This window comes from Ahaetulla prasina, chromosome 9 (assembly GCF_028640845.1).
Source record: "Ahaetulla prasina isolate Xishuangbanna chromosome 9, ASM2864084v1, whole genome shotgun sequence".
NCBI classification, from domain to species: Eukaryota; Metazoa; Chordata; class Lepidosauria; order Squamata; family Colubridae; genus Ahaetulla; species Ahaetulla prasina.
In genome coordinates this window covers 13520583-13535403 of record NC_080547.1, presented here as the reverse complement: position 1 = coordinate 13535403, position 14821 = coordinate 13520583, and the positions used below count along the sequence as shown (strand labels likewise).

The 14821-nt window shown below is 47.3% G+C and overlaps 1 protein-coding gene across 1 annotated transcript in view; it reads right to left on the bottom strand.

Moving 5' to 3' along the window:
* Window positions 1-14821, bottom strand: part of SORL1 (sortilin related receptor 1) — a 106971-nt gene that overhangs the window by 15847 nt on the left and 76303 nt on the right. The window contains exons 34-40 of the mRNA XM_058194380.1: window positions 6865-6991; window positions 6119-6288; window positions 4219-4331; window positions 3855-3959; window positions 2447-2519; window positions 1633-1715; window positions 523-619 (exon numbers count right to left, since the gene is read on the bottom strand). Coding sequence (XP_058050363.1) covers window positions 523-619; window positions 1633-1715; window positions 2447-2519; window positions 3855-3959; window positions 4219-4331; window positions 6119-6288; window positions 6865-6991 — 768 coding nt within the window. The remainder of the gene's footprint in view (window positions 1-522; window positions 620-1632; window positions 1716-2446; window positions 2520-3854; window positions 3960-4218; window positions 4332-6118; window positions 6289-6864; window positions 6992-14821) is intronic.

The window sequence follows — 14821 nt, the reverse complement described above, 5'->3', positions numbered from 1 at the left end:
TCCTATTTTATTCCGTGGTGGAATTCAAATTTTTTTACTACTGGTTCTGTGGACATGGTGTGGCTTGGTGGGTGTGGCTTTGGTAGGCATGGCAGGGGAAGGATATTGCAAAATCTCCATTCCCATTTCTCTCCAGGGGAAGGATACTGTAAAATCCCCATTCCCATCCCACTCCAGGGGAAGGATATTGCAAACTCCCCATTTCCTCCCGATCAGCTGGGACTCAGGAGGCAGAGAATAGATGGGGGTGGGGCCAGCCAGAGGTGGTATTTGCTGGTTCTCCAAACTACTCAAAATTTCCGCTACCGGTTCTCCAGAACCGGTTCAGAACCTGCTGGATTTCACCCCTGGTTTTCCATTCCATTCCATTCCATTCCATCATTATTTTTCCATTCCAATCCATTCTATTCACCCTTCAGCACAATAAAAGGATTTGATGATCCGATTCAAGACACCTTGGCTAAGGGTCATTTGTGGACCGGATCTCCCTGTTCCCTGGTAGTTTTGCTCAGATCATCTTACCTGTTTGAGCGGACTTCCCTCCATCTACAAAGAACGATCTTTTCTCTTGTCGGTGGGTGTCAAAAGTCCAGAAAATTTTCACAACGTAGCCGTTCACCTGTCAACCAGCCAGTATAAAAATGTGCAAGACGGACAGATAAAATACCTGATCAATTTCTGGGTGGTTTTGTTTTACGTGAGTGAACGAAAAGGGGCCCGTCACCAAAAGATTATTAATATGATTGTTAAGATTATTATATTTAATATAATATTATATTTTCAGTAGAAGGTACTGTATGTACGAGGGAGAAATGAATAGTTATAATGTTGATTATTATTATTGTAAAATTAGAGAATTATCAATGTAACAAACATTGTAAATTTTGACTGTAATAGCACAGAAATATTTGTACCCAGAAAACACACTGTTTAATGGAAGATGACATGTTCAAGTTAAAACAAAATTTTAAAAAACTTATTAAAAAAAGAAAAACTGGTTGAAATCAGGGAAGAAAACCTATTTTGGCTAATTAGATTCTGGCCTCAATAATCTATTTATGTAGAATGAGTATAATTAAAAACACTCTCCTGCCCAGGAGTTGTAAACTGGTACTATAAACACCAAACTGCACAAACACACATAAACACACACTCGATAGTTTCTCCCCTTCCCTTCCCAAACTTCTCTTTTATTTTTTATTGCTAAGATGCTGAGCTTGTCGATCGAAAGGTCGGCAGTTCAGCGGTTCGAATCCCTAGTGGTGCCGCGGAACGGGGTGAGCTCCTGTTCCTTTTCCCAGCTTCTGCCAACCTAGCAGTTCGAAAGCACGTAAAAAATGCAAGTAGAAAAAGTAGGGACCACCTTTGGTGGGAAGGGAACAGCGTTCTGTGTGCCTTTGGCGTTTAGTCATGCCTGCCACATGACCACGGAGACATCTTCGGACAACGCTGTTTCTTCGGCTTTGAAATGGAGATGAGCGCCGCCCCCTAGAGCCGGGAACGACTAGCACACATGTGCGAGGGGAACCTTTATTTTTAAGGGAAGCTGTTGAGGGTGCAGCCTTTTGGGGATCGACCTCACAGATGGTTAAAAGTGGCAGCAGTTAGAAAGAAAGACTATGAATATCTCACCTGAATATTGGCGTCTAGTCGGAGGGTAAAGCTTATGGAGTTTTCATCGTAATTATCAATATGGATCGTAGGAGGTGGAATAACTGAATGGGGTCAAAAGAGAGAGAACGAAAGAAGCACGAGATTTAACATTGATAGCATCTGATAGCGTTTCTAGTATCTAGAAAGTCTGGATTACTATTCTTCTTCTCATCTTCCCTATTCCCTATCTCCTTATCTTCTTATGACTACAACTTTGTTGCTTGTACCTTACGATTGATATTGTTTACTTAGCGTCCTAGTATGATTTTATGTTGATTGCTTATTTAGTATCCATGACTATCACGAAGTGTTGTATCTAATCTTTTATCATGAATGTATTTTTACAATGTCTATGATTAATGATCTGTCATTGTTGTTGTATGTACACTGAGAGCTTATGCACTGGAGACAATGTATATGTATATATATATTTATATTGGCAGCTCACCTTCCCATTATACGTATACACATACAAACACATATGCGTACATATATGCATATACATACATACCTATGCATATATGTATGCAGTATGTGTATGTATTTAATTTCCCACCCTAGGGCAGTGATGTCCTGCAACGAAGTAACGCATCCCTTCCGTTTCAGCGCAAAGACGGATGATTTCATGGACGTGGATGATTTCTCTTGAGATCTCTCTCCTCCAAGTCAAAGCCCAGGCAGATCGCCTGAGCTTTTTGGAATAGCTGTGGCCGTCTAGCCATCTTTACCAACCTCAGTGCCTCGTCTAGCGCGAGAAAGGACTGCGGAGAAATTAACAACTGAAAAGTTTTACCTTTGCCTTTTATTGTTCGTATGGATTTGGAATCGCTCCAGTTGCCCACTCCACGGCTTGTAACTGCGGCAACCTTTTCAAAAACAGAAAAAGCTTGTTAAAATAGGCAATCCATTGTCCTGGATAAAATAGCTCTTTGTAAAACAAACAAATGCCAAGAAAGTTTATAAGTGAACAGCAGGAAAGGGAGGGAGGACCAGATTCACTGTTATTCTGAAGGAAATGCTGGGCGATCCAAAAAAAGGATCATTCCACCCTCTCCCCGAAAGGGGTAGGGACTACAAAATCCGGGATTCCCAGCCAGTACAACTCAAAAACTTTGGGGGGAGGCCACGCTCAAAAAGCCGGACGACTTCTGCCAAGGGATGGATCTCAACAGCCATGGATAGATCCTGCTGCTAACCACTGGTGGCCAGGTGGACCTTCGGCTGAAGGATCTCCACATCCATAGGAAGTGGATGGAGGAAGGCGGAGGAAGATGCTTGCAGAAGGTTCCCAGATACTTATAGGTTCTTGTCATCAAAGGAAACCACCCAAGAGGTGTCCATCAAGGAAATGTTAAAGAGAAGAACAAACACAGAAAGATTCTTGCTTGGGACGAGAAATCCAGAAGACATTCTCAGAAGAAACTTCTGCAAGGATGTTCGTCCCATGGTTAACTGGCTCCATTGACAAACAATCCTGATAGGTTGAGGTTCCATCAAAATCTGCCCTTCGGTTGGCTGCCTTACACTGAATCCATTGTCCTTTGAACATCTATTCTTTTTGGGGCAACAGAAGAAGAGATGTCTCCTAGTTCTATGGGCCAAAATCAGCTGATGCTCACAGAGGGCTAAGAACAGAACAGAACAGAATAGAACAGAATAGAATAGAATTAGAACAGAACAGAATTAGAAGAGAATTAGAATAGAATAAGAATAGAATTAGAATAGAACAGAATTAGAATAGAATAATGAACGGAACAGAACAGAACAGAACAGAACAGAACAGAACAGAATAGAATAGAATAGAATAGAATAACAGAGTTAGAAGGACCTTGGAGGTCTTCTAGTCCAAGCCCTTGCTTAGGCAGCAAATCCTACACCACTTCAGACAAATGGTTAGCCAACATCTTCTTAAAAACTTCCAGTGTTGGAGCATTCACAACTTCTGGAGGCAAGTTGTTCCATTGATTCATTGTTCTCACTGTCAGGAAATTTCTCCTTAGTTCTAGGTTGCTTCTCTCCTTGATTAGTTTCTACCCCATTGCTTCTTGTCCTGCCTTCAGGGGCTTTGGAGAATAGCTTGACTCCCTCTTCTTTGGGGCAACCCCTGAGATACTGGAACACTGCTATCATGTCTCCCCTAGTCCTTCTTTTCATCAGAGTAGACATACCCAGTTCCTGCATAAAAGGAAACATCTACTCACTCTGAAAACATATAAGGCGTTGACCTGCAACATCTCCACTTCTGAATAGTTAGTGGGCGCCCTCACGGAAGACCATTCCTTTGAGCCGGCTCTGCTGTATTCCACCTACCAGGACGGAAAAACAGGGACAACCATCTCCTTGCTAAAGTCACCTTGCAGCAGGCTTTCAGGTCTTTAAGATCCTGCCGTGACCTCCAATGAAAGGTGTGAATCAGCAAATTTGACCTCAGGTATTTGTGGAGCGAAACCGCAATTGAGATAAGATCACCGGAGGGGAAAATGGCGCCCCTGTCCAAGGCCTGTGAAAATCAATTCTCCCTCATCGGAGCCAGCGTTATCTCCACGTACACACTGAGATACTTACAACGTATTCTCTGATGAGACCGTGGGCGTTTGCTGGAGGCGCCCACTGGCAGACCACGATGCCTTCAGCTTCTTTCTTCAGCTGCAGTTGAAGATGGCGGGGGGGATCTGGAACTGGAGAGAGAGAGAAAAAGAGAAGGAGGGAAGGAGGAGGAAGGAAGTGTCGTGTCCCACTCCTCCGCTGACGGCCGGGTCAGGGAAATCCGAATCAGGCGTGCCTCTGCAGCTCTGCCAAAGTCCTAGCAAAGTCCTCAAGGCAGGCAGGAGACCAGAAAGTGACTTCAGAAAGATATGTTCGACTTTGCCTGACTCAGAGACTGCCAGAAAGCAGATCCTTTATATAGGCCATGGGGTGTGGCTCCATGACTCAGCACTTATCGAGGCCTGCCCCTCCCTTCCTTCTGACACCGCCGCCTATCAATTCTTTTGAAGCGAGGGTCACTCCAGTCGGCAGCTGTTGGTAATAAACCTCCCTCAGGCTCACATGCTGTGGGGGAGGGGGAGGGGTCTAGTTGCTCCGTTTGCCTGGGCATGGAGCCAGGGCTGGGGCCGGGAGGTGCTCCCTCCTCCGCAACCTGTCTGGGCATGGAGCCAGGGCTGGGGCCGGGAGGTGCCCCCTCCTCCTAAGCCTGTCTGGGCATGGAGCCAGGGCTGGGGCCGGGAGCCATACTAGGACATTCTTCAGCGTTCGGAAGCAGATAAGAAGACCCCGGCTGCGCTGAGAGCGGGCAAGACACAACACGAAGGTGGGTAGATAGGTGGTCCTGTTGGAGCAAGCCAGGGACTGATTCATCCCAGATTTTTGTATCTCTTAGTGGCCAACCGGATGCATGGACTTCAGAAGCTCGGAGAAGAGAGCAACTGATTGCTTGCCCTGGTGGTACCCAGCCCTAGGCTGTCTAGTCTGCTGCGTTTTGTTTGTTGGCCCTCCCAAAAATGCTATCAACATTGCCAGTCATTAAGAGCATATTCTTCCATGCATCCTTCTCTGGTGAAAAGGACAGGGCACCCTTGAGTCAAGTACAGCTCTCCAACTAAATGATCTCCTTGGAGCTACTCCTTGCAGTTGTGGAAATTAAAACAATTCAGCCATCCTTTGTACGTAATGCTACAACCACATGCCCATCAGATGAAGAAGATAGCAAGAAATGGGATTCATAGCCTTGAGAAGGTTGAAAGGGCTTCCTTCTGCATCTTTCCAGAATGCCGAAGAACATGGAACAGTGATCTTGAGGGACAGATCTTTGCTTGAAAATTAGGAAGAAATTCCCAACGGGAAGAGGGACTTGGATGGAATCAATGTCCCAGAAGGGTTGGTGGCCTCTGTGTGATTGGAGAACCTCAATCAACATCTATAAGGTAAGGTCATTTGGGGATTCCTGCCCTGATGATCTATCATTTGGATTTGGGTTTGGCTAGTCTAGAAAAAAGAAGGACTAGGGGGGACATGACAGCAGTCTTCCAGTATTTGAGAGTCTGCCACAAAGAAGAGGGAGTCAAACTATTCCCCAAAGCATCTGAGACTGGGACAAGAAGCAATGGGTGGAAACAAATTCAGGAGAGAAGCAACCTGGAATTGAGGAGAAACTTCCTAACAGCGAGAACAATTAACCTGTGGAACATCTTGCCTCCAGACATTGTGGGTGCTTCGTCAGTGGAGGTTTTTAAGAAGAGACTGGACAGTCACTTGTCTGAAATGGTATAGGATCTCCTGCTTGAGCAGGGGGCTGGACTAGGACTTCCAAGGTTCCTTCCAGCTCTATACCGATTCCGATTCATTTAGAGATCATTGAAAGGCGCAAGAGACCTTCTCCTCCGCAGCAAAGTCCTCGGGCCCAGGCAATATGAGTGTTTACCCCACCATTACCCCATGCAGGCTGTGAAGAAATGGACCAGCTTACGTCCTTCCGGAGTCCGTAAGACGATGAAATCGTTGGTGTTGTACACTTTGCTCAAGCACTGGACCTGGACCTTGACTTGATACGTGCAATCCGGCTTCAGCACTTTCAAGATGGTGTTGGTTTTGCTACTGTGGGTTTCCACCGATTTCCACATGCTTTCTCCCACCATCCTAGAGTGGACAAAAAACCACAACATCACTGCAAGTGGACTGATGGGACAGGCAGCCTTGAAGCTGTTCCATCCATGCATTCATCATTTTGTCTTTCTATTTTCTAGAAAAAGTTTTTTTTTTTTAAATTTTTAATTTTGGACTGTTCATGAAGAATTTGTTTTGGATTAAGCTGAGAATGCATTAATTCTCAGCTGTTCATAAAATAAGATCGTTCAGGACTGAATTGTGTTTGGTAATCACTACTTGGGACTCAGTCACAACAACCAGCCACTTGTAGGTTTCTCAGGGAAAACACAGTTAATTATGAGCACTTTGTAACGTGCAAATCCGGTCAGTGAAACTATCAACGCTAGAAAAGGACATGGCTTGTTTCTGCCTTCTCCACCCTTGGATATCCACCAAGAAAAGCTAATTTAGGACACAGTACTGTACAATTTGCTACATATGCCGTGAATGGAACAGCAGTCATAGTAATAAGAGGTTCTATGTTAGCACACGGGGCCTAATTTTAAGCCTGCAGCCAAGCTCCCTGATGTCAGGAGTTGCCAAGAACGCTAAAATCAGACCATCTACCTGTAGTAGATGTTGTAGACACAGGAAGCGAGAGGCATCTTCTTCGGCTGAGCCCAGGATAACGTGATGTTGCCCAAAAAGTCAGCTGTCCACTGCAGGTTCTGAACCTTATAGACAAGAGTATCATCTATGTAAAAAAAGAAGGAAAGAAAGAATTCCTGACTTTGATAAGGACTGGAAAGAAGGGATTGAGATTAAAGAGCAGTGGTTAGAATGCAGTACTGCAGGCTAACTCACTGCTCACTGTCAGGAGTTTGATTCGGACAGGCTCAAGGTTGACTCAGCCTTCCATCTTTCTGAGATTTGGTAAAATGAGGATCCAGATTGTTGGGGGCAATAGGCTGACTCTGTAAACTGGTTAGAGAGGGCTGTAAAGCACTGTGAAGCAGTAAAAAGCAAAGGTTCCCCTCGCATATATGTGCTAGTCGTTCCCGACTATAGGCGGCAGTGCTCATCTCTGTTTCAAAGCCGAAAAGCCAGCGCTGTCCAAAGACGTCTCTGTGGTCATGTGGCTGGCATGACTCAACGCCAAAGGCTCACGGAACGCTGTTCCCTTCCCACCAAAGGTGGTCCCTATTTTTCTACTTGCATTTTTTACATGCTTTCTAACTGCTAGGTTGGGAAAAGTAACAGGAGCTCACCCCGTTAGGTGGCACTAGGAATTGGAACCGCTGAACTGCCAACCTTTCGATCGACAAGCTCAGCGTCTCAGCCACTGAGCCACCACATCCCTTGTAAAGCGGTATATAAGTCTAAATACTATTGCTATAGCTATTCTCACCAGTTCTATGCAGAAACAATATTGTAGACTAAAGGTTAACCTTCCTCCCTCCCTCCCTCCCTCTCCCTTCCTTCCCTTTCCCTTCCATCCATCCATCCATCCATCCATCCATCCAGTATATTTACATACTATGCACTCCTAGCACAAAGGTCAGCCCACAGGAGTTAATAGAAATGATCACCCGAACCCAAACTTCTATATTCTTCTTATAAATTGTGTCTTGACATTTTTCCTGAAGGTTGACTACGGAGAGACTACATTCTGGAGAGTTGGACCCACCACCCCAAATGGCTAGAAACCTAGTGTAGGTCAAGTGGGCTTTCTGTCCCAGCTGCGCAGATTAAAGCAGTGGTGAAATCCAAATTTTTTTACTACCGATTCTGTGGGTGTGGCTTGGTAGGCATGGCAGAGGAAGGATACTGCAAAATCTCCATTCCCTCCTCACTCCTGGGGGAAAGATAATGCAAAATCCCCATTCCCTCCCCCCACCTGGGGCAAGGATTTTGCAAAATCCCCATTCCCTCCTGGGGGAAGGATACTGCAAAATCTCCATTCCCTCCTGGGGGAAGGATACTGCAAAATCTCCATTCCCTCCTGGGGGAAGGATACTGCAAAATCCCCATTCCCTCCTGGGGGAAGGATACTGCAAAATCTCCATTCCCTCCTGGGGGAAGGATACTGCAAAATCTCCATTCCCACCCCACTCTGGAGCCAGTCAGAGGTGGCATTTGCTGGTTCTCTGAACTATTCAAAATTTCCGCTACCGGTTCTCCAGAACCTGTCAGAACCTGCTGGATTTCACCCTGAATTAAAGGCTCTGGTTGAGCTCCTGACATCACGGGCCTCTGGTGGCTCAGACTGGAAAGACAGTCTGTTATTAACAGCAGCTGCTTGCAATTGCTGCAGGTTCAAGTCCCACCAAGCCCAAGGTTGACTCAGCCTTCCATCCTTTATAAGGTAGGTAAAATGAGGACCCAGATTGTTGGGGGCAATAAGTTGACTTTGTATATAAATATACAAATAGGATGAAGACTATTGCTAACATAGTGTAAGCCGCCCTGAGTCTTTGGAGAAGGGCGGGATATAAATGCAAATAAAAAAATAAAAAATAAAAAATCACTTCCTCCCCGCTTCACCCTGCAAATGCCCCCCAATAAAAACAGAATAGTTCAAATAGTTCCTAGTCTTTTCCCCGAGCCACTAATTTCTCTAAGATCAACTTCCTCGCCGTTGGAAAATGGCTTCAAAACCGTAGAGCGCTGCTCTTTGAAATTCCAGCCAGGTGGACATTTTCCACATCGTGGTAGGTGAAGAGAATCTGGGCAGGCTTCTCCCGATCAATATTTAATTAAAGAACTAAAGACTGATGGATGCTCAATGACCCCTTCCACTTGGGGGAGGGACAGGGCTGCACCGCAGCGTGGGAAGCGGTGTCAAACGGAAAGGGCGATCGATAGCCATTAATGGGGAAGTTATCTCAGCCATAATGAATTGAGGGCCAGAGTATTTTTGCTGACGAAACAAGTCGGGTTGAGAGAAGAGGACGATGGGAGCAAGAAACCCCTGGAGAAAAGCCATCTTGAGACAGGTCTTCTGAACTGAGCTCCACCCCACCAGCCTCATTGGATGTAATTAGAGGTGGAAATTCAGCCGGTTCAGGCGATCCGGTAACAGAAATCACGGGTGGGCCCGTCCACCTGTTCCAGCTCTCTGTCGTCCTATTTAGGCACGTTTTAGGCATGCGCAGAAGGTACACACGTGACCAAAGTGCATGTGTGGAAGGCCAGGCACTGCACGGAAGACACGCATGCGTGCAAAGCGGATGCACGCACGGCGAACCGATGGTAACAAAATGTGAAACGCACCATTGGATCAAATACAGGCTGTCCTCGATTTAGAATAACAGAATTGGGGCTGGAATTCCAGTCGCAAGTGATCAGAAAGGCCAGTCAGGGACCATAATAAAGATATTTGATTTGATTTGATTCCATCAGCTTAATTGTTTTTGGATTTCTGTTTAGAAGCCATGACTTACCGGTACAGTTCTTTTCGTCGCTGCTATCCGGACAATCCAGAAAACCGTCACATCGTTCCATCTTCATGATGCAGGCCTCCCCATCTTCACATCTGAATCCACTAGGGCATAACAAGGTGCTGTGAGTCGCTGGAAGACAGAAGAACATACAACACTGCCATCTTACAACAAGTAGACGGGGCGGATCTACTTAGATGCCTCGCACTAAGCAATCTGTTGCCATACTTTGAATAGTAGAAGCATTCCTGGATTTTGGTGCTGTTTCTTTTCCTGAAAGCCTAGTAGATCTTTACAGTCATCATGATTGTTGGGTCTGTCCTGTCATGATCAACCAATACTATGGTTTTGTATGAGCTACTCGAATCAGATTAATGGTGAAATGAGCTATTGTGTTTTTATTCATCACAATGGGGTTTGTCCATTCATGATCAACCAAAGTTTTATACCATCTAATTCAGGGGTGGGGAACTATGGCCCTTTTATGCTGGCTCAGGACCTCTGGGAGTTGAAGTCTACAAGTCATAAAAGGACCATTGTTCCCCACCTCTTACTCATCACAATTGTTGGGTTTGCTCATTCATGACCAACCAACATTATGGTTTTGTATATCTAATTGATTCAGATTAAGGGAGAAATGAACTATCATGGTCAACTCATTACTGTCGGGTTTGTTCATTCATGATCAAACAACATTATGGTTTTGTACATCTGATTGATTCAGATTAAGGGAGAAATGAACTATCATGGTCAACTCATTACCGTCGGGTTTGTTCATTCATGATCAACCAACATTACATTTTTGTAACATCGTATCTGATCCCAATTGATGGTGAAATGAGCTACCATGGTTTACACATCACAACTCTAGGGTTTGTTCATTCATGACCGACCAACGTTATGGATTTGTATGATCCGTTTGAACCAGGGGTGAAATCTACTTACCTTTCCTACTGGTTTGGAAGGGCACGTGCCACGCGGACTCTCTGCGCATGCGCAAACCCTTCTGCGCATGCGCAGAGGGTAAAAAACAGGCTACTTCCTGGTTAAAGGCAAGTAATGACACCCGGGAGGATGGGCGGAGCCTCGCGCTGCCGTCGCTACCAGTTCTCCAAACCACCCGCTGCCATAGCTACCGGTTTGGCCGAAACGGTTAGAACCGGTAGCATTTCACCCCTGGTTTGAACCCAATGAATGGAGAAATGATACACCACTTGTGACATCGAAGATATGCAGCCATTTTTTCAGGAATGCAAAACCAGGGATACAGATCAAAGGCCATTCCAGTGGGTTCCGGCATTGTCCGGCAAGAGAGAAGACAACGGACCTCCTGGGACAGCAGGAATCTTTCCCATAAAGCCAACAAAGACTTACGGCAGTTCAGTTCATCTGTGCTGTCCTGACAATCTTTCAAGCCATCATGGCGTTTCCAATTTGGGACGCACTTCTTGGTCTGCTGGCACTTTCAATTCAAACCGGCTGCACCGTCCATGAGCGCTGGCAGATGTGGAACTGGAACCGATGGCTGGGTGGGCAGAAGGTGGGGGTGGGGAAGCATGCATTAGCACAGGGTCTCAATCCCTTTAAGACTTGTGAACTTTAACTCCCAGAGTCCTCAGCCAGCAAAGCTGGCTGAGGAACTCTGAGAGTTGAAGTCCACAAGTCTTAAAGGGACCAAGGTTGAAGACCCCTGCAAAAAGACCTCTTTTTCTTCTACGCATGCGCGGAAATGGCGGCGCTCTGGGAGTCATGCAGGCGGGGGGGTGGCGTTTTCCCTAGCCGCGATGTCTCGGGGGTGTCTTTGAGCTATCTGGGCCCGCCACAGTACATCTTTCCGGCAGCGAAATGAGATCTTCGGGTCTTGTTAGACCCCCGGCGGCCGGGAACGGGGCTGGAGAGGCGGGCGAGCGGTGGACGGTTGCCGGCGGCCATTTTGGCGGCGCTCTGAGAGCCATGCAGGCGGTGGGCTGGCGTTTCCCCTAGCCGCGATGTCTCGGGGGTGTCTTTGAGCTATCTGGGCCCGCCGCCCCACAGTACATCTTTCCGGCAGCCGAAATGAGATCTTCGGGTCTTGTTAGACCCTCGGCTGCCGGGAACGGGGGTGGAGAGGCGGGCGGGCGGTGGACCGGTGCCCGGGGCCACTTTGGCTGGGCGGCCGAGAAACGGGCTCGGAAACGCGCCGGTTGGTGAAGCGGTCGCCGGACATCAGCGACCAGTTGGGGTGTGGTAGGCTGGCCAGCGGCAGTGATACCATCAGCGGCTTGGATACCAGCAGCGGCTTGATACCAGCAGCGGCTTGATACCAGCAGCAGCTTGATACCAGCAGCAGCGGCACTGATACCATCAGCGGCAGTCGGTAGATGGCGCGGCCATTCTGGAGGCGCGGGCGCTTGCTGGGAATGGCCGGGCGGGATCGTGGTTTGCTGCTGCCGGCCGCATATGTCCATCGGCGGCTGGATGTTCTGCCACTCTATCCTTCAGTGGCATGGCTCAGCAGCATGGTTTCTACGATTCCATCCATCTGTTGGTTCCTTTGGCAACATCTGGGACTGTCTGGCTGCGTTATGGCCGCACTTATCATCAGCGGCTTGCGGCTGGATTGTTTTGCTGGACTATTTTCAGCGGCACCACAGACATTGGACACAGGTAGCTTGGACATTTTGGATTTTAGATCTTTAGCTGACTCTTATATATACCATCATTTGACATCTGCGGCTGAAAACTTTTCTCCTGTCCCCGGTATTTATTTATTTATTGATGGCATCAATTGTGGACGGCCTTGGACTTGATTATGGGCGGCACCAGTGGGCAAAAACTTTTGCTGTATCCATTATGGGCAGTATTGAATGGCGGAATCCATCAGCCAAACTTCCATCTTATTTATTACCCTTACCGGGCATTTGGCCCTGGTTTGTGACTGTCCTGATTTTGTCCATAGGCTACGATAACATCAAGTGGCTAGGGAACACCTTTTTTTCCCCCCCACTGTTATTTAATCTTTTAGCATGAAATATTCGTCCGCTGACCTCTTCCGACTGCGAGGTTCCCCCGCCTCGCAGGAATGGCCCTCCGGGTTATCGATGGCGGCCTTAACGAGGGTCTTGGGACCCGGAGAGGTGGCATCGAGGAAGAAGAATCTGTGGGGTTTTTAAACCGTTTTTAAATAAGGGTTTTTAAGGGGAGGGATTCGACGGGTGGGGGAAAACCCGTCGGGAGGATCCAGCCCTGTGCTAGTTCGCGACACTATTCCATCTTGTCCGGAGGCAGGGGAGGACGTTCCAGGTTTAGAGGGATGTTCGATCTGTACGGTAAGGGGGAGAGGCAGATATGGCGGGGGGGAGGGGCCATACCGAGTTATGGGAGCACGCGTTCGATGTTTGAAAGCGATCGCGTGCTCCGGCCCCTCTGTCCCTACCCGTTCCTCGGGTGGTCGTGATCCTCAGAGCTTGGATCTTCGGCTGATGTTATGTAATGCCGGTCCGTGGTTAATAAGGCTCCTCTGATTTGCGACCTTATTCAGGGAGTCCATGGACCTTATGGGCATTACGGAAACCTGGTTGGGCCCAGAGGGAGGGGCCCCCCTGGTTGAGATGTGCCCTCCAGGTTTCCGAGCATTACATCAGCCGAGGGTCCAAGGTAGGGGTGGGGGTGGCGGTTGTTATCAAGGAGGATCTAAATACTATTGCTATAGCTATTCTCACCAGTTCTATGCAGAAACAATATTGTAGACTAAAGGTTAACCTTCCTCCCTCCCTCCCTCCCTCTCCCTTCCTTCCCTTTCCCATCCATCCATCCATCCATCCATCCATCCATCCATCCATCCATCCATCCAGTATATTTACATACTATGCACTCCTAGCACAGAGGTCAGTCCACAGGAGTTAATAGAACTGATCACCCGAACCCAAACTTCTATATTCTTCTTATAAATTGTGTCTTGACATTTTTCCTGAAGGTTGACTACGGAGAGACTACATTCTGGAGAGTTGGACCCACCACCCCAAATGGCTAGAAACCTAGTGTAGGTCAAGTGGGCTTTCTGTCCCAGCTGCGCAGATTAAAGCAGTGGTGAAATCCAAATTTTTTTACTACCGATTCTGTGGGTGTGGCTTGGTAGGCACGGCAGAGGAAGGATACTGCAAAATCTCCATTCCCTCCCCCCACCTGGGGCAAGGATATTGCAAAATCCCCATTCCCTCCTGGGGGAAGGATACTGCAAAATCTCCATTCTCTCCTGGGGGAAGGATACTGCAAAATCTCCATTCCCTCTTGGGGGAAGGATACTGCAAAATCTCCATTCTCTCCTGGGGGAAGGATACTGCAAAATCCACATTCCCTCCTGGGGGAAGGATACTGCAAAATCCACATTCCCTCCTGGGGGAAGGATACTGCAAAATCTCCATTCTCTCCTGGGGGAAGGATACTGCAAAATCTCCATTCCCTCTTGGGGGAAGGATACTGCAAAATCCACATTCCCTCCTGGGGGAAGGATACTGCAAAATCCACATTCCCTCCTGGGGGAAGGATACTGCAAAATCTCCATTCTCTCCTGGGGGAAGGATACTGCAAAATCTCCATTCCCTCTTGGGGGAAGGATACTGCAAAATCTCCATTCTCTCCTGGGGGAAGGATACTGCAAAATCACCATTCCCTCCTGGGGGAAGGATACTGCAACATCTCCATTCCCTCCTGGGGGATGGATATTGCAAAATCTCCATTCCCACCCCACTCTGGGGCCAGTCAGAGGTGGCATTTGCTGGTTCTCTGAACTACTCAAAATTTCCACTACCGGTTCTCCAGAACCTGTCAGAACCTGCTGGATTTCACCCCTGAATTAAAGGCTCTGGTTGAGCTCCTGACATCACGGGCCTCTGGTGGCTCAGACTGGAAAGACAGTCTGTTATTAACAGCAGCTGCTTGCAATTGCTGCAGGTTCAAGTCCCACCAGGCCCAAGGTTGACTCAGCCTTCCATCCTTTATAAGGTAGGTAAAATGAGGACCCAGATTGTTGGGGGGGCAATAAGTTGACTTTGTATATAAATATACAAATAGGATGAAGACTATTGCTAACATAGTGTAAGCCGCCCTGAGTCTTCGGAGAAGGGCGGGATATAAATGCAAATAAAAAAAATAAAAAAATAAAA